The following is a 19,455-nucleotide window of genomic DNA, read 5'->3' as shown; positions in this document are numbered from 1 at the left end:
TATGGAAGCTGACATATAACTTGTCTCTGTCAAACTATACACACTTGTTTTAGGCTTGGTGGCATTGTGATATCAAAATAATTGTCTTTCCTTCAGTCCATATATTACCACATTTCTAAAACACTGGTTGAAAATTAACCAAACTTTTGGTAGTTTTCTAGTCCATATCACATCTTCAACTGAGATCCTTAGGAGTGAGTCTTAGGTCTGTGACATTCTCAGATATATTCATTGACTAATCATTATGGATGCAGTCATACCAAGAAGAGACATGGTAATATATGTGAAAGATGTTTTTGTTAGACTACTTGGCAACAATACTTGGATGAGGTGATGGGGAGTGGTAATAATTACTAAAATTGCATGGGGATTTAAGTAGTCAAAAAGACTTTTGTTATTAGTGAACGAGAGAGAGGGAGAGATGGTTAATATGATAATGTCACAGTGTGCATTTAAGATTAATTCTTTATAGTTGTTATGGTATGATGGAAAAATGAATAATGGTCTATACATGTATTACTTATGGGTATTATTTATCATTAAATTGTACTTATGGGTATTATTTATCATTAAATTGTACTTATGGGTATTATTTATCATTAAATTGTACTTATGGGTATTATTTATCATTAAATTGTACTTATGGGTATTATTTATCATTAAATTGTACTTATGGGTATTATTTATCATTAAATTGTATGCAACGACATGAGCCCATGTTGCCAAGAAGTTCAACTCAAAATGACTTTGGTTTTAGTCAGTGAGAGAATGTGTGTGAGTGTGTGTGAGAGATAGAACAATGTTTTGTCATTGCTCAGGATCATATTTTTTGGGCAGTTTTTACTTGTAGCTTTTGGAGATAGAGAAAAAAAAAGCGGTTTCATGGTGCCTGTCATCAGCATTTTCAGATACCTGATTATTATGACTTTCCTTATCTATTAGGACACTACTGTATTCCATTATCAGTTAACACCTGCAAATAAACAAATCAGTCTTGTTTTAATTACAGTAGAACTACATGGCAATGCAGTGTTATTTACATGTTAATTGAATAGGCATATGGGGCATCCGTAAATGATGTATGCATGGAGTGGAATAGACACAAACATATGCCTGCATATGGGGAGGGGTGACAGGGGGACATTTTAATAAGTTTGTATATTCTGTATGCCTGCATATGGGGAGGGGGGAAAGGGGGACTGTTAATAAGTTTGTACATTGGGGGTAAATATACATGAGCTACATAAGTTCGTTTATTACAAGATTTAATATTTTAGTCTGTAATTTGACTAACAAACCAGCAACTGAGTCAGTTTATGGGATACAGTGCAAATTGTCCTCATGGGTGTGATAACTGCAGCTAAACATAACATTAAAACCTGAACTGCTTATTTTTTTATGAATGTATTAAATTTCATCTTTCAAAGTTGGATAGCCCCAGCTATTTTTATAAGGGTGGGGGTGACACTCAAGTATAGGTATATAGGTTTGTTTTATAGACAAAAATGTATGCTGAGCAATTGGAGGGGTCAAAAGTGTAAACTTTTTTGTATACATACTTTATGGATTTCACCTTTGAACTTTGGCCAGGTTGTTCCATTTGACACCAGATTGAGTGCAATATTCAACCACAGAATCAAATTGGTGAGGCTACCAATCAGGAAATGAAGTTATTCATAGGGAAATGAAAGTCTCAGTGACCTACGAAGGCCATTTTCCAAACTGCAGATGTTGTAAGGACAAGCGATTGCACATATTACTTGTTATTTGTACTTGCCCAAAATAATAATAATAGAAGGGTGTATCACAGAATAGATTGTCAATAAAATGTTAATTATATTCAAGTCAAAACAGAACAGAACTTAGAAGATAGCATATATAGGAATTGATTTCACGGAGTCATTGACTTTCAAATTTATGATAGGAAATGACAAGGTGTTTATATTTTATTTTTATGCTACAGTAGTCCCCCTCTTATAAGGCCACCCCTAATGCAGCAGGGAAGTGGCCTTATAATGCGGGTGGCCTTTCTAGAGGGGGATGACAAATGCGAATAGTAAATACAAATGAAAAAAGTCACAAGTACATTTAATTTTAAATATTTAATATTTTAATTAAAAATTCACATGCATGATGTGAAATAACCATTGATACAGTTTTAAAACTGTCTTTATAATTATGTTACAGTTCACATCACGTCACTTTGTTGGTAACAGTCTGAAAAACAAACCAGTCTCATCACATTAAAAATATCCTTGCTGTCATATCCCCTGCATATATCGTTTAGTCTTTTGTTCCAATCTTCGACAACTTCATTATTAACATCAGCTGATTTGCCGCTAATAAACAGAACACTTGATATTGTGTCGCACTTGAAATCTGTGCAACCATCCGTTACTTGCGGTAAAGTCGTCATATCCCAGTTCAGCTGACAAAATTTTTGCTTTTTCTTGTCTTTCAAATCAGGATACAAACGTCTCCTGGCTCAAACAATCTTCCTTTCTCTGTCCATTTCACCTTTCCACTTCTGCAGAATTGTTTCATTATCTTTCACGATGTTGTTTATCTGAGTCTTCCTGACGTTAGTTTTCTGCAAGGATCCTCGATGACTGCCCCCCCCCCCCCGTCAGTTGAATTACTTTCACGTTCTCCTCTAAACTAAGAATCTTTATTTTCCTCGATGACATGTTGATCTTTTTGCAGTAAGTTATTCATGTTGACAACTACAATACTGATAAAACAATTTTGTATGCATCTAAAAAAATTGCCATGTGTTTTTAAAGGAAGTGATCTTGTCACGTGATTCGTTAGTCGCAGTCTGGTACCCTATTGTTTTTATACATTTCTTAAAACTAGGTGAGAGAAGCCAAAACGGCTTCGATATGTACCATTAACATCACGCAGATTTGACCTCGCGGCCGCTAGGATTCGTAATTTTGACAATTATTGTCGGTAGTAATAGCCAAAGTGAACAAACTCAACATCTTACTAAGGGAAGCCATAAAGGCTATTAAACTATTTTCCTGCTGACTTTGGTATTGTACATCGATACTGCCATTTCTCAGCTGTTACTACTGTTCAATAATTGTATTCTTAACAATTATCAGAGTGACTAAACTGGACATCTTATGATAACACAGGAGTAAGGCTAATTGGATTAGATGTACGTACCCTTTTGTATGGATTAAAATTTGAGTCTTTCTTGGTTTTTATGGAATAAATTTGGCTTCTCGTGAGGCGTAAATGATATCATATTAACCTTAGTGGTAAATGTACTTTACTCAACACTTCTTTCAGTAACGAAAACCTGACATCGGGAAACAGAAATCGGATTACTTAACACACGTTATGAATACAATACTGGTTCTGGATACATATTCAAATAAAATGCGGCCGCTTGTGAGGGGTAAATTTTATGATTTTGCACTAATATGCTGGCCGCTGGTCACGTTAGCCTGGTGGCCTTTCGCGAGGGGTACTTTTGAACACAAACTTGTCGGTGCCAACGGATTCTGGCTGTAAGGAGCGGGTGGCCGCTGGTCAGGAGGGCTGTTCAAGAGGGGGACTACTGTATTGTAATGAAACAGTAAGATTTTAGCGTGTACTGAACTATTAGATTATATGCATCCATGATTATAAATAGATTGATGAGTAGATTATAATTAACAGAAGAATTTGCCCTTTCAATGAGATGACCAAAGGTCTTTCAGCAAAAATATAATTGGTGATTATTTCTTCATTTCTTGATCTCCTGTTTTATTATTCGATGTGATATCTGAAGTTCTCAAACAGGTCCGGTCATGAGGCAACAAATAGTTATGTTTTTTATTTGGGATTATATGAAAACATATACTCAGCAAACAGTGGTTTTGAATTTTCATGTATCTTTTTCGTACATTGGTATTTTTTTCAAAGTTGTTTGAAATGGGAATTTCTCTTCTTGATTAAAAAAATCCCATCAAAATATTTTGTTAAAATGTAAAAGAAGAATGAAATAATTGGTGACATGTCTGCATGATTAGAAAAGGTGATTCTCTGATTTCTTAATCTCCTGTTTCATTCTTTGATGCCTCAGTTTAAATTTACTGAAAGTTTAAAAATAGTTGGGTAAGTTTTAATTGAGGCAAATAGTTATGTTTTTCATCTGGGATCATATTAAACATATACTCAGAAAAAATAAATTGGTAGTTTCACATATCTATAGCATACATTGGTATTGTTTTAAATCCATTTGAAATGTGAACTTCTACTTGATTCAAGTAATAAACATCCAAATACATAGTTAAAAAGTAACAAAAGAATGAAATAATCAGTGAACTTTCTGAGAAGTTATAAATGGTGATTCTTCTGTTTCTTAATCTCCTGTTTCATTTGCAATGCATCACTTAAGAACTTAAAGTTAATCAACATTTATATCATACACTTGGCAAAACAATACTTTGGTAATTGAACAGAGTAATTATTATGATTGTCTACCTTGGCATATTTTCAAAACCATCTGAAATGGGAACCTTTCCAGTTTTAACACATCAAAATATGAACTTAAAAATAATACAAAACTGAAAACACAACCAAAAAGCCCATCTTAACTGTATATGATCACAATCTTAATCTCTCATTCATTTTTGTAAAAAAAAGAAAAGGTGGCCTTTATTTTCGAGCTTTTTTGGAAATGTAAATCTTTTTTTATATAGAAATTTCATGTGTGACAATTGAAAGGATTTTCAGAAAAATACAAAGTTCTGTGTACAAAAAAAATGTACATTTAATTAATAATTATTTTTATAGCTAGATTGTGTATGGAAAATTAAAGGGTTTGGAAAATTACACGAAATATTGTATTCCTTGAAATCTGGTCATTAAAAATTCATTGAATTCTTGTTCTCCTGATCTATATATGAACCCTCTATATTAAGTTTTCGATTTTATTAGCAATAGCAATAACTTTGAATGATTTCTTCTCAGAAACTGCTTAAGCATTCTGGCATGAAGGGCATTACATTTTGCAAGTGATGCTAATCTGCCATCCAGTACGGCTGCTGTTCCTGAAGTTGAAAAAAATCTTTCATAACTTCACTTGAAATAAACACTTAACAGACTTTAATCAGATGTGACAGAATGTGGCCTGGCTTGAACATCTTTAAGATTCATATACATTTCAGGTTGACCTTAGTGGGCTTATCATCAGTATACCGTTATCATAACATTAGACAGTTCGGTGGCTGTCTCTGCAAGCTAGGTGGGAGGAAAGAAATAAGCTGGATCTCTGTTCTGGTCTGGAATTATAATTGTTAGCGACCAGATGGTATCACTAATTACTAAGATCTGGTTATGTACCAGATCCAGAGGCCTGAGCACTGGATGCTGTGTTGTTCAACTGTGATGGATTCTTAGGTCATGCTTTCAATCTTACAGTGATAATTCCCAGAATGATTAAAAACAATAAGGAATCAGATCTTCAAAGTGAGTATGGTCATCCATAGAAATGGGACAAATCATGGATATGTGATCTACTCAACCTAGGAATAAACATTCACAATAAGATTCATATCTCCCAGCTTGCTCAAACAATCAGGGTTCCTGCGGGTCATGGAATCCTGGAAAAGTTTTGGAATTTAAAAAATAAATTTCAAGGGTCTTGAAAAGTAATGGAATTTGTCGAAACCTTGCAAAGTTTTGGAAAAGTCATGGAATTTCTGACAAGGGAGTTAAAGAAATTGATTACTTCAAATTTCTTAGAGCACACAGCACCAGTTAAATAAAACACGATAAAAAAGATACGATAGATAAATGGTTTCATTTCATATAACAAGAGTAAGTTCCCCTAACAGTAGATATCACGTGGTTTCCGGTGTAGTTCGATTGGAAAATTCAAATGGTCAGCCGTGCCGCTTTGAGTAATTACCACTTGACGACCTGTCAAAATGAAGTTAATTTCTTCCTAAAAAGTCTGTTATTTCTTCGATATAATGTACAAGGTAAGTACTAATTTGATTTCGTTTATATTCCTCACTTGTTTTTCGGGTCTGTCATGACATCTCATGCAGCATAGTCAGTCATTTATTACATTGGAGGGTACGTCATGATTATAATCATTATTGTCGATTTGATATTCTTGTTTTGGGCTGTTACTTTAGTTCTAGTTTCAGAATATTGAAAATTGTAGTTTTTTTTCAGAGGCCGTTTTTAGATAACCTGAGAACCCATCTGAAAATAAATTCAGAGAATCATTTTAATATTAGACCCATCTAGGTCTCCCAACTGAATCTCCCGATTTTGCAAAATCCTCAATAAAAATAAATAATAAATACTATAATAGATCGTGTATTAGAGCAAGAAAACTGTTCAAATTCAGAATTCAAAAATCTGCAAGAAGGCTTCAGTAAATTCCTGTAATATTACAGTGTGGGAATTTTGACTTCCATTTTTCAAGAGGGTTGTTAGGTTAGGATGAAACATGTTTACTGCCAATATAGTTTAACTTTAATCAATCATTTTGCTGAATCTGGTAAACTTTGACGACTTTTTTAGCGTTGCTGTTATTAGTATATTCAATGAAATTTTTTTTTTAAAGTTAAAGAAAAGAATTGTCATTGTCTGAAACTGGATTTTAATTTTAAATCTCCAAGACTCTATGTAATATGATAATGAATAAATCTTAGATTGTAAGTCTGGTCAGGCAGTAGGTGATGAAAATGAATTACTTAATGAACACTGGGCTGTTAGAAAATTCTGAACACATAATACAATACACAATATCTCATGATGATAGTGAAGTCTTAAAATCTTTCATTTTATATTGCTTTAGGTTTAGTCCAAAATGCCTGGTATGTGCACATTCAATAACAGTTGGCTGACCAACCCAAACTATGAAAAATGGGTGGAGAAGAATGCTTCAGACAAAAGGACTGCTAAATGCAGAGCTTGTAGCAAAATTATAGATATTGCAAATATGGGAGAAGCTGCCCTCAAAAGTCATTCCACCAGCAAGAAGCATGTGCAGAATTGTAAAATAATGAAATCTGCTCAGAACAACACAATCTCTGGTTTTATTTCAAATTCAGCCTCACCATCACCTAAAGTTATGCCAAAGCCTGCCCCAACATTAACTTCATATGCATCATCAAATGATGTATTAAAGGCAGAAATATTTTGGACCCTAAGGACAGTGAATACCCACAGCTCCTTTCATTCCAATGAGGAAATCTCACGAGTCTTTTCACTGATGTTTCTGGACAGTGCAATTGCACACAAATTCACTTGCGCTGAGGACAAAACATGTTATATTGCTTTTCATGGCCTAGCTCCATACTTTGCATCAACCTTAAAGAGAGCATACGCAAGTGTAATGGATATGCTTTGCAGTTCAATGAAAGTTTGAACAAACAATTGTGTCAAAAGCAATGTGACATTTATGTCAGGTTTTGGGAACAGGGTGCAGAAAGAGTGCAAACAAGATTTTTGACATCAGAGTTTTTGGGACACACCACGGCAGAAGATCTGTTTGGCAAGTTGTGTCCAATCATCCAAGATCTTGGAACCAGGAACCTCCTACAAATTTCAATGGATGGACCTAATGTTAACTGGAAAACGTTTGACATGTTGAATACAGAGATTAATTGTTCACACCTTGGAAAGTCGTTGTTGCCAGCAGGATCTTGCAGCCTGCATATAATTCATAATGCGTTCAGGGATGGTTGCGCTGCCACAGAGTGGAATCTGGAGGAGACACGTAGCAATCTCTATTACTTCTTTAAAGATTCTCCAGCCAGAATAGAGGACTATCAAAAGGCATCTGGTATCAAGGAGCTGCCATCAAAATTCTGTAAGCACAGGTTGCTTGAGAACGTCACAGTTGTAGAGAAAGTCCTGTCCCTCCTTCGATATCTAGCAACATATATTGATTCACTTAAAAAGCATCCAAAATTAAAATCATTTGAGAGTCTTAAGGAAGTGGTTAAGTCTCGTCTGTTTGTTCCTCAAGCACAGTTTTTCCTTTCAGTGGCTAGAGAGATGGAGCCATTTTTACAGGAATTTCAAGGAGACGCTCCATTGCTGCCTTTCCTTGCAGAAGACATTTTCAAAATGATGAGGGGTCTTATGGAGCGATTTGTAGCTCAAGATCATCTGGACTGTATCACAGAGGCATCAGAGCTCATTAAATTTGATTTAACAAATTGCAAACACCTTAAAGACTTTGCAAGTATTGAAATTGGCTTTGTGACAAAGACTGTGATTGCTGACTTAAAAAAATCTGGGAAATTGAAAGATAGGGACATTCTGGCTTTCCATCTTGACTGCAGGAAATTCCTCCAAGCTTTTGTCACAAAATTGCTGACAAAGTCACCAGTGACTTTTGCCCTTGTAAGAAATATGACATGCTTGAACCCAGAGAAAATGATGAAGGATATAAAGACCAACATTCAGTCATTCTAATCACTGGTCAAAATTCTAGTCAACAATGGAAGAATAGATCCAAACCAATGTGATGCCCTGGTTAAAAACTACAAAGTCTTTTTGGAAAATTGTTTGAAATTGGAAGACTCTGTGAAATTTGCTCAGTTCTCCAGACAGAAAGACCGCTTAGATTAGATTTTTCATTTCTTAATGGCAGACAAAAAGGAATATGCTGTCTTGTGGCCAGTTGCATAACACCTTCTAACTCTGTCTCATGGCCAGGCAGATGTTGAACGAGGATTCTCCATTAACAAAGAAGCTATACGAGATAATCAAAAGCAGCTGTCTCTCATTTCAAGAAGAATCATTATTGATAGTATTCGGGGCGTAGGAGGCATTGAAAATGTAAATATTAGTAAAGAAATGTTAAGTTATGCTTCATATGCTAGACACACATACAGACTATACTTGGATGAGGAGAAGAAAAAGATGGAAGAGTGTGAGAGGAGCAGAAAAAGAAAAGCAGATCTTGAGCTGGGTGACATGTTAAATAAAAGAATACGATTAATGGATGACATCCAGCAGTTGCTCAAATTGGCAGATGAAAATGCTGAAAAAGCCGAAAAGGACAATAGCCTAAGCCTGCTAACTGCGTCCAATTCTCTCAGAAAGACTGCAAAAGTGAAACAAGAGACTCTGAAGGACCTTGAAAAGGAGATAGAGCAGAAAAAGTTTGCTTCTCACTAAATACAAGAAAGCAGCTGGAAAGCGATGTGTTTTGTTAGTACTGTAAATAGGAACACATACAAAGACTACATAGGATTTGCTTATTTTTTTCGTTTGAATACAAAATACATTGAACATTGGATTATGACATGAATTACTACATAAATTCAAGGTGTGCAAGCCCAGGTAAATTTAAAATGGACATATTAAAAATATTTGTCGTTAACTTATTTGTTATTTTTCATTGATAGATGTCATTATTTGTATTAATTTACTTCACAATGCAAGATAGTGTGGTCCTTAAGTTTTGTGAAATGGCCCTGGAAAAGTTTTGGAAAAGTCATGGATTTGTTTTTGTTAAATCTGCAGGAACCCTGAACAACTAAGAATGTAGCTCTTCCATCCCTGTCTAGATAGAGCTTTTCATCATGCTCACTTGTGTCATGAAGAACACACGCTAAAGGCTTTCCAATTTGAGAGCATTAGAAGCCCAGTGACATTTCTTTTCATGTTTGTGCCAGGACAACAACACTGTTCCTCTAATGGCTTCCCCTCATCAGCTGTCTCTTTTTGTTTTTCTGGCAGTTTTGGTGGATTAAATTAGCTATGATTACTATTAAAGGTTATCATTGTAAAGTTCACAACTCTTTTGGACACCATGGGTGAGATTATATAGACCATAGCCAAAAAACCTCTTTGTTTTATTGTCCAGTTTTGATATGAGCTGGTTCCAATCACTAATGTTATTTCCCAAAATTAATCCTTTTGAGCATTATAGCTTAGCTGGTGAGGATGGCAGCAATGTCAGTGGCATGATGGCATTTTTAAAATTTAATGTAAAAACTTGTGGAGTCTTAAAACATACTGGCACATCATAGTTGTTTGTTGGCAGGGTTGTTATAATGCATCACATGCACATGTGGGATAGGGAAAGCAAGCGTGAGGGAGAGAATTTTGAAGGCCAGAGGGCGGGATTGCCGAATTTCTGATGAATAAATTCTTAATCAAGGGTGGCATTTACTTATCTGACGTAAATGCAAATAAAAAATTTTCTTTTTTCAAACATCCTCCTGGACATAAACAAAATGATGTCATATTCATGCAGGTGTGTACATGTATGAGATAGGCATATCCCATCTAACTTTGTCCCATAGGAAAACTGCACCATGCATTGGATTGAGGGAAAACGTTTTCTCTAGAACACTTGTTTCAATAGGTAACTTAACCTAAATGATCATATTTGCTTTTAATGTTACAGTGTTATATTTTCAGATTTATTTGCCTAATGTAAATTAAAACACATGGTTTTAGAAGTATAGAAAGAAAGAGAAAAATGGTAAAGTTAAATTTTCATTATTTTTGTCTTTTCAAGCAAATTATTCCAGCTTCTCAGCCACTTTTGACTGCTCTGCTGGGAATATTCACATTTCTGGCTTTGTTCACTGTATCCACTCCGGCAGCCATCTTGTTTGGACTGGTTCACCTGTTTATCAACTTTGTGTGCCCAGCCTGGCTGACTAGTCTGCAACCTTATAAAAAGTAAGTTGATTATTGCATTGCTTTCCTTTTCTTAAACTTTTGTCCTCAGTGAAAGCTAATTATTGCCTTCTCCAGTTAGCACTGGAAGCTAAGATTTGAAAGGAACATAAGTTGTTAATAGTAGCTGGACAATATTACATAATTAAAATTAGTTTTACACCCTAAAAAAAACTTATATTCAAAGATCACACAGCTTAAAACTGTTATGTTTCTTTATGAACCAATGAAAATCATGATTTCTTTACAGACAGATCAGCACAAATAGATTGTGTCTCTTTGGCCTTTCATTTTTGTCTTTAAGTTATCCAAATTACATATGAAGAGTTGTCTCTAATTCTATCACAGATAATTTTTATGTGCTATTCCTAATGATTAATACATTGTTCTTCCTCATTGCTGTCAAGTTGGTACTCCATTGCATAAAATACTTTGTAATCATCTATAAACTAATCTTCATATTAAATTTGTTGTTTAAAAAATAAGATCATGGTTTGATTTGTAACATTCTCCATTTCCAGCAACATTTACGGACCGTGGGATGAAGCCACAATAAATGATTGATGAAACAGTACTGAATGCCAATCACTGATGGACTACTGAAATATGTCTTTTTACAAGGATCAGAATAGAGTATGCCAATGAATCACTTGAGTCAGGCCCTTTCCACAGATTACTACAATGTATTTGAAAAGTTGATAGCATTTTAGAAAGCCAAGTGTCAGAAATGCAGTTCTGATCTAAAATGCTGATTTTTGAGTAATGATGATGGAGTTTGCATACTGTTATGCACGTGACTGCTATGATGCATTTCTGAAAAGGTGTGACAACAATTGAGAAAGCTTTTTGATGTGGAATTATGATCTCAGATGTTGAACTGTGATGGTTTTATGATGGAATTTGCATACTACAGTGGGCTGCAATGATGTATTTCCGTATTTCCATGCGACCACAGTGGAATGTCCCAATTTAGAAGCCATCATATTTATAGTTCTCAAAAGGAAGTAACCTGATTCATGTAGGCTGTAAAGGGGAAAGTACACAAGCCTTTCTTCTAAATATATAATAAACAATCCAAGAAGAAAAAGTACTACTGGTAAGAGTTTCTGGCTTAATACTGTTCAGTAAAGACTTGACACAACAGGTTATCCTTATATAGAAATCTGAATTAAAACAGCATGTTCCCACATTGTTTGTCTTTTATATTTGGTTCTTCACTTCCTTGAAGCATAGGTACAGACCATGGTAATTGTATCTCAAGGTTCAAGTTATATCCACAGGTGTGTACAAAAAAATTACATAGCATTGATACTGCTACTAAAGAATAAGACAGCATGCACATTTGTAGTGAGATCTAGTTATACCTGACAAAGTAACTTCCAATTATTGAAGAAATTGGAAAAATGTGGTCCTGTCCATCAATTTATGAGAGCATATGTATGTATTGTTCCAGCCAGGACCAGAAAATAAAGGTTTCCAAAAAGGCAAAATGGCATAAGTTAAAGAGCACCTCTGGGCACCTTGCATGTTCTTAAAGGTATCATAAAAATGATCATACAAAAATACAGTATAACAGTTTTTTATTTTATTAAAATTAGAAACATTTAATAGAAAGATTTCATTTAATAATGAAAAGATTTATTTTTTACTACAAGACAAATATGTATTAATACTAGTTCATATTGTAATGGTAGTCCTTTGAGTCTGAGGAAGGACGGGTTCTGTGCAATCATGTGTGGGCATGGAGATGGTTCTGTGGTAACAGTCTTGACTGGCATGGTCGATGACAGATGGAAGAAAGGCGGTTCTTACAGGGGCTGGAACCTGACCTGTGACAATGCTCCTGGGTTGCCTTCACCTAGCTCTGGTGTTCATTTTCATGGTCAGTTGATACTTTGTGGGTGAGGGCAAGCCTACAGATTTAGTCATGTGCTGTTCTTTCTAGTGCTGTTGGTTTGAGGTTGCACCATTTTAAGCTGTCCTTCAGAGTGTCTTTATAGTGCATGCATGGTCAGCCTTGGTTTGTTCAGCTGTGTGCCAGTTCTCCAAAGAAGATCTGTTTTGGCACGTGGATGCCATCCATTCTGATGAGATGCCCTGACCACCGAAGTTGGGCATTGAGTAGCATTGCCTGGACAGTTGTTATCTTGGCTTTATCAATATTATTATGCATAATAACTGTTATGACTATGTGGTCATAAACTAAGTAACAGAAAGAAGTAGAACTTGCAAGTTTTGTAAAACTCAATAAACAATTTAATTATCAATGCTATAAACTGAAAATGTAAGGGGAACTTTCAGTATTCTGATTTGAATCCAAAATAAAATCCTTAATAAGTTCTAATAATAATAAAAACCCAAAATGTTCCATATAAATTTCAGATTCAAGAATATGCTGGTCCACCAACAGTCCCCATGCTTCAAAATGGCATTGTCCAGAACTCCTTTGAATAATTCACAAAAGTTCCAAAATATTATTTTATTCAATGAGCACTTTCTTTTTCCACTGAATAGTCCAAAGAAATGTTTTTCCTCTCAAATAATATCTGAATGCAACACAAATATGTCATTAGATTTGATGTACAACAAGAACACAAGAAATACAAATAAGAAAACAGCCCAGCCCAAGCAACTTATATAGAGGTGCAAAAGATAAAACCTGCATATTATCACTACTACTATGCGACAAATTGCAGATCTCCAACATCATAAAGAACTCCCATGATTTAATCCTTCCATTGGGAACTAACTTAATTCTTCTAAGATACCACCTGACCAATGTGAAAAAACCTAAAACTTGTAAACATATTTACTAATAATTTTATTATTAGTAATTGGCAACACATGCATAGGTATATATGTATAGATCCCATGCAATTTTACTACATTATTTATTATCTTAAAATAGAACCTATGCATGTACATTTCAACTAAAGAAAATTACAACAATTTACAGTTATGAATAAAAATTAAAATTATTATAGATATACATAACAACATAACACATTATGACCTTATAAATCTTTCTTTGCTGAATGATTTTACTATTAATTATAAAAGCCATTTTGTATCTAAGACATGCTGATGCAAAAAAACTCTTTAAACTTTCTTCACTTTTATGAGTAACATACACTAGAGTAGAATGATTGATTCATTTTGATGTTTGAACCGTTTGCAACTAACACATACATATGTTAAGAACTCTGTTACCTAGGCTATTTTCATTAGCCATATTAGCTATTGACTTGAATCATTTGGCTGTGGGTATGTTGTTGACAGAATTGGCAGTGTCATCGATGCTCTTTGCCATTGCCTGGGAATCATCCAGTGCAAATGAACAGATAACAGGGAAGAAAGCCAATGTATTTACTATACTTTATGAATATGCAAAGATTCAAATAAAATTTAACATTGCTGATGGAGAAAGGGTTGCAGGTAATGACCAATTAGGCATAAAAAAGAAAGGATAGAATGATAACATTGATTGGCACTCTGAACTATGGGCATATCTCAGCACCTCTTTAAATAAAGCTTGCTGGAACACTGTGTATGTTAACTTTATTACAGAGTTGTGTTAATTATATTCGCCATCACTCTTACAGATGCAGATTTGTAACTTTTGGAGTTAGTAAGGTTATAAACCTATGAAAATTTTTTGTGCCCACCATAAATGTGGATTGATGGATATGACAACACTGCATGGCCTGTCAAAAATATAAGAAGAAATATATCACATTACTGTTGTCTGTCTGTCTATTCATCACACTTTAGTTGCTGTATATACTTGTATGTTAGTCAGGTCCAAATGCAAACTGCATAAACCCAAATCTGCTGTTGCATAATGCTATGGCAGATCAAGGTCTATGATGTTTGTTTGCAGTTGGCCTCTACCTATAAGTGAGTATATATAATAGATTTTTGATGTAAGGTTATTTGCACTTTAGCTACATAATCATTTACAATTTTATGTATGGCTTCCGCTTAATAATCTTAATTTACTTGATAATCATTAGATTTACAGTTATAATATTTGTAATATGTACTTTATGTACTATTAAATCTACCAATTTAGCAAAATAGATACTTGTCTGATGATCTTGCACTGAACTAGAGAAGTGGTACTGCTTTATTTCCACACCTTTTTATTCATTCTCTATATGATAACTAATTTGTATTGCTGTTATGGTTCCAACATTCATAAAAAATTTAAAATTAAGAGGTAAACTCTTGAATCATTTATTAGGTGAAACTACACAAGTTCAAAGTAACAATATCGTAGTTACAAGCATACAAATCACATCATGTTGAAATAATTAAGAGAAAAAAGATTTGAAGCCATATTTAGATTTACATAGTTTGAATGGGGCATGCAAATGGACCATCTATTAATCCTGTCAAGACTTGTGTGTACCTTTTCATGAACTATACTTGGGTGATCATGACATATCACCTACCATATTTCATGAGCAGCAGAGAGGGTGGACAAGCTCTAATTGGTTCACCAGTATTTTCGCAAAATACGACTTCCTGGGAGATCGCAACAATCTCGATAATTTCTCAGTATCGGACATAAGTTGACGTTGTTTGCCGAACTTAATAGACGCCAACCTCACTTACTGGTTATCGCGATTACCAGCGATACCCCGAAGGAAAAAGGTGATAGTGTCGGTGCCAAGTTGGAGGCGCGCCCTCTATGCTGCTATTATCCAAAAATTGTATCAAGACCGACTCGGTATCGTGCTCGAGGATCATGTAAGTTTATTGTTACAAATCCGTGCAGGGTTGCTTGCGCTCATGAAAAGAAGTTTCTAAACTTATTTATATCCATATCACCGCTACACCAGGTCTGATGAATATTTCGTAACGTGTGAGTCTCAGCTCCGTTAAACACAGTAAGAATATTACAGTTATCCCTGATCACTTTATGAATTTGTGTATACCGCTGGGTTACATAAATCACATCTGTGTTTTTATGTCTACCTCTGGAAAATATCCTAGCTGGATTTGATTGTTTATCCAATATTACATCATCGTAAACAACCAAATTATTAATAAATCCATAAATATCATCAATACTTGATGCTTCATTAATATCAGTGATAAATTCAACAACATCATCTCCGTTCTCATTTAACGATTTTTCGCTTTAATTAAAATCCTTTATTACATCGTAGCATCGTTGATCATCAACTGAAAGTGCTACCAAATACAACTTAAGTTATCCCACTTCATCCACTTTATTATTAAATTAAGTAACAACTGCGTCTTACCACTTCCAGATGGGCCTATAATATTCATACGAACAGAATTCTGCATGATGCTTAACTTGTTCTTGTTTCCTTGTTGCAGAAAAGTCAGTGATTTCCATATAGAAAATATATAAAAAGAATATGGATTTATATTGTGTGAAATGCAGGGCGCGTACCCCAACATGTGATCTAACAACCATTACAATAAAAAATAACAGATCAGCGGTTACGGGTAAGTGTGAACGATGCGGTACAAAAAAATTTAAATTTATTCCCTTGGGCGATAAGCCAAAGTCAAGTAAATAAAAAAGCAACATGGAGGTGATATTGCAGCAAAATGAGGAAAATTACCTGGAACTCCATGGGCTAAATATCCAGGAGAAAAACATCTTCCAGGATATAATTACTGTGGGCCTGGAACCCGACTTGAGATCAGACTTGACAGCCAAAACCAATCAAAACCAGGCGAGGAACCAATAAATGCTATTGATGTAGCTTATAAAAGTAAGGATCTGCAGCAGCGACATCTCGCAGGTGTAAAATTAATTCACGCGCTAAATTCCATCACTGATAAATCTTTCAAGGAAAGGTTAGCTAGTTGGTTAATACAATCTGCAATGAAAGGTAAATTAGGTGCTGGTAATTTATAAATGGAATCGATTTATTATTCCCAACAGGATACTGGAAGGACACCGCAGCGATTAGTAAACTCGCTGAAGCAGCAAAATTCACACGTGTTACTGCTAGAAAATGGTTATCCAAACAGGCAATATGACAAATTTGACTACCACCACCTAAACAAATTCACCTTGCACATTTCGATGTTAGTGTTCCTAATGAAGTTCATCAAGCTGATATATTATTTCTACCACATGATACCGTTAAAATCCAAAGATGTCAAATAACATACATGTATGTGCTAACTGTAGTTGACGTTGCAAGTAGATATAAAGAAGCAGAACCGTTGTCAACAAAGACAGCAACTGAAGTAGCTTCTGCGTTTAAACAAATTTATCAATGTGGACCCTTGCAATGGCCACAGCTGTTACAAGTTGATCCTGGCAAAACTTTCAGGGTGCAGTATTATCGCTGATGAAACAACATAACGTCACCATCAGACGAGGACATACTGAGATTCATCGCGATCAGGCAATTGTTGAACGAATTAATCGAACACTTGCTGAGTGGTTATTTGGATATCAGTATGTGAAGGAATTCATTCAAGATAAAAGATCTCGTGAATGGGTTGCAAGATTACCAAGCGTGATAACTGCATTAAATAATGAAATTACTCGAACAACCAACATGAAACCTCTTAACGCAATTACCAAAAAGAATATACCCATACAACGACGTGATTTTTCAACACAGCCAGTGCTGGGTAATGACACTGTGAGATATTTATATGAATCCGGTGAACTAGAAGGTGGTAAAAAAAGAGCGACTGATCCTATTTGGAGTAATACCACAAGCAAGATATCTAACGTAACAAGATTTACTGGTAGACCAGCAATATACAGACTGGATTCAACTGCTCCTCAACGTGGATTTACACTTGAGCAATTACAAGTAATTCCCAAAGACACACAATTACCGCCCAGATCATTTAACTAGCGCCCTGACGTCGATTACATTCAAGACAGGTCAGCATCGCATTTTCTCGTGTATGACCAAGACGGTTATCTTTTCTGTCTACGATAAATTGTCTTGGGTGTTTACTCGAATACTGCCATAACATTACATAATTACAGCTCGTACAGTGATTATTCTGCTGTTGTTTCAGCGTGTTAATAAATTCAACATCGAGATCAAAGTCGTGTTTCTATTTTTTGTCGCTTTGTTTATAACCAGCTAACTTTTTTCTTATTATATCACAGTCACGCTAGTCATTGTCGCTAATTTTATCGGTCATGGACTCATCTAGGATAATCCTTCGCAGTTGAGATATTCTTCTAACTCTGGACACCGCTAAGTAAACTAAGTTCGACCATTTGATGCGATCATCAACGATCCAAACAAATGTGTCAGTGATAGTCGGTCCTTGTAATGAGTGAATCGTCATCTCATATCCTAGCATCCACGGAGATTGGTCAGCGTGCAGCGCATCTTCAGTAACATTGACATCAACTGCGACAATATCATTCAACACAAGATTCTGTATCCCTGACTGTCCTGGTATATCAGCGGCAATATTCTGCCGTCGCATATCAGTTGGTCGATAACACAGCGGCACTGGCAATGTTGGGAATTTCTCTTTGTGTAACTGAAACAACCGCTGTTGAAGTGTGTCTCTGACTATCTTTCTACTTGCCACTATTAAATCGTTTGGTCTCCATGTTTCCCAAAAGTCTTTCATAGAAGTTTCTGAAATTATTTTACGCGCTATTTCACGTTGAATTTTATTTGTTTGCAGTCTGATTAATTTCTTGAACTCGTTTAATTCTGCATCAAGAGATCTATAGTCATTAGTTATCTCCGAGTAATAATCAACAAAATTCTTCAACCAATCGCGTGGAGATGGACCAACAAATGACGGTGGTTGACCGTGATCACCGCACATTATCACAGCTGTATTTTTCAATAACAACCAATCGAGAAATGTTTTTAGTGTTTCCAATGACACTGTGCACACTTCATCCCAAATGACGATCTTTGGAACATATTTTTCTCCCATTCGATCAGGAGTCCACACACTGCCGCTGTATTTGAAAAAGCTGTGATAAGTACAAGAATTAACTCCTCGTTGTTTCATCTCCCTGGCAAGTCTATGTGTTGGTGTTAGCACAATTATATCATCGTGTTTCTGTCGAAATAATTCGATTACCCGAGTTGTCTTACCAGAACTCCCGGCCCGTTCAAATAAACCGTTTGTGTCTGGATACTGGATCATACACGGATGGCTCCGACGATAATTCTGACATCTGGTCGCAATAATAACTATCTTTAACCGCAACATCCGCGGATTCACAATAACAATGTAACATTTCCTTTTTATTCTCCACGAACCCCATGATTCATCATTGATTGTGAAATGAGCCAGTAATTCTGAATATGTTTAATTTAAGTAAAATGAATCTGTTGCAACTCTAACTGTGGTGTGAGAAAATCTATTTATCATTGATAGCAAATTTATAGAAACATAGGCTAACATTGAAGATCTTAAATGTGTATACTGAGGAAATTCTCCATCAGTGTAACTAACAATTGTAACCAACCGTGTTCCGTCAGACAAGTAAGAATCTTCCCGATTACAAAATATATTTCTTTCAGCGGCATCAGCAATTATAAAATCTCATTCAACATCATCCATAATCAATCGTGAGTGATGCCGTTTATGATCATATGCACCACCCTGAACAAATTTACCAATTATTTTTCTACCGAGATCTTTTGCGGTTTTTTCACTGTTGCTGAGTTTAATCCTGAAAATATTAGGAGCATTATCGACGATGACATCAATAGGAACGTTTGGACATTCCCGCGCATATATTGTTTGATGACCTCATCAAGACTGATACGCTCTGGTGTTGGTAACCAAACCGAAGTC

At 35.3% G+C, this 19,455-nt stretch overlaps 1 protein-coding gene across 4 annotated transcripts in view; it reads left to right on the top strand.

Annotated features, from left to right (window-relative positions):
- The window catches only part of LOC149779083 (phosphatidylinositol N-acetylglucosaminyltransferase subunit C-like), a 246,470-nt gene that overhangs the window by 16,893 nt on the left and 210,122 nt on the right, over nt 1-19,455 (top strand). For 2 of the 4 annotated variants that reach the window (XM_089939634.1, XM_089939636.1), the window contains exons 6-7: nt 10,496-10,662; nt 11,181-11,848. The exons of 1 other annotated variant lie outside the window; for it this stretch is intronic. In XM_089939634.1, the coding sequence (XP_089795760.1) occupies nt 10,496-10,662; nt 11,181-11,223 (210 nt within the window). In that variant the 3' untranslated portion in view covers nt 11,224-11,848. Of the gene's footprint in view, nt 1-1,590; nt 1,734-10,495; nt 10,663-11,180; nt 11,849-19,455 lie in introns of those variants that run through there. One more of the 4 variants, XR_016415570.1, reaches the window with a different exon arrangement.

The sequence above is a fragment of the Sinohyriopsis cumingii genome, chromosome 17, assembly GCF_028554795.1.
Source record: "Sinohyriopsis cumingii isolate HCF-2022 chromosome 17, ASM2855479v2, whole genome shotgun sequence".
In the NCBI taxonomy this organism is placed as follows: Eukaryota; Metazoa; Mollusca; class Bivalvia; order Unionida; family Unionidae; genus Sinohyriopsis; species Sinohyriopsis cumingii.
Note: the sequence above shows the minus strand (reverse complement) of the source record. Positions and strands in the feature narration are given on the sequence as shown.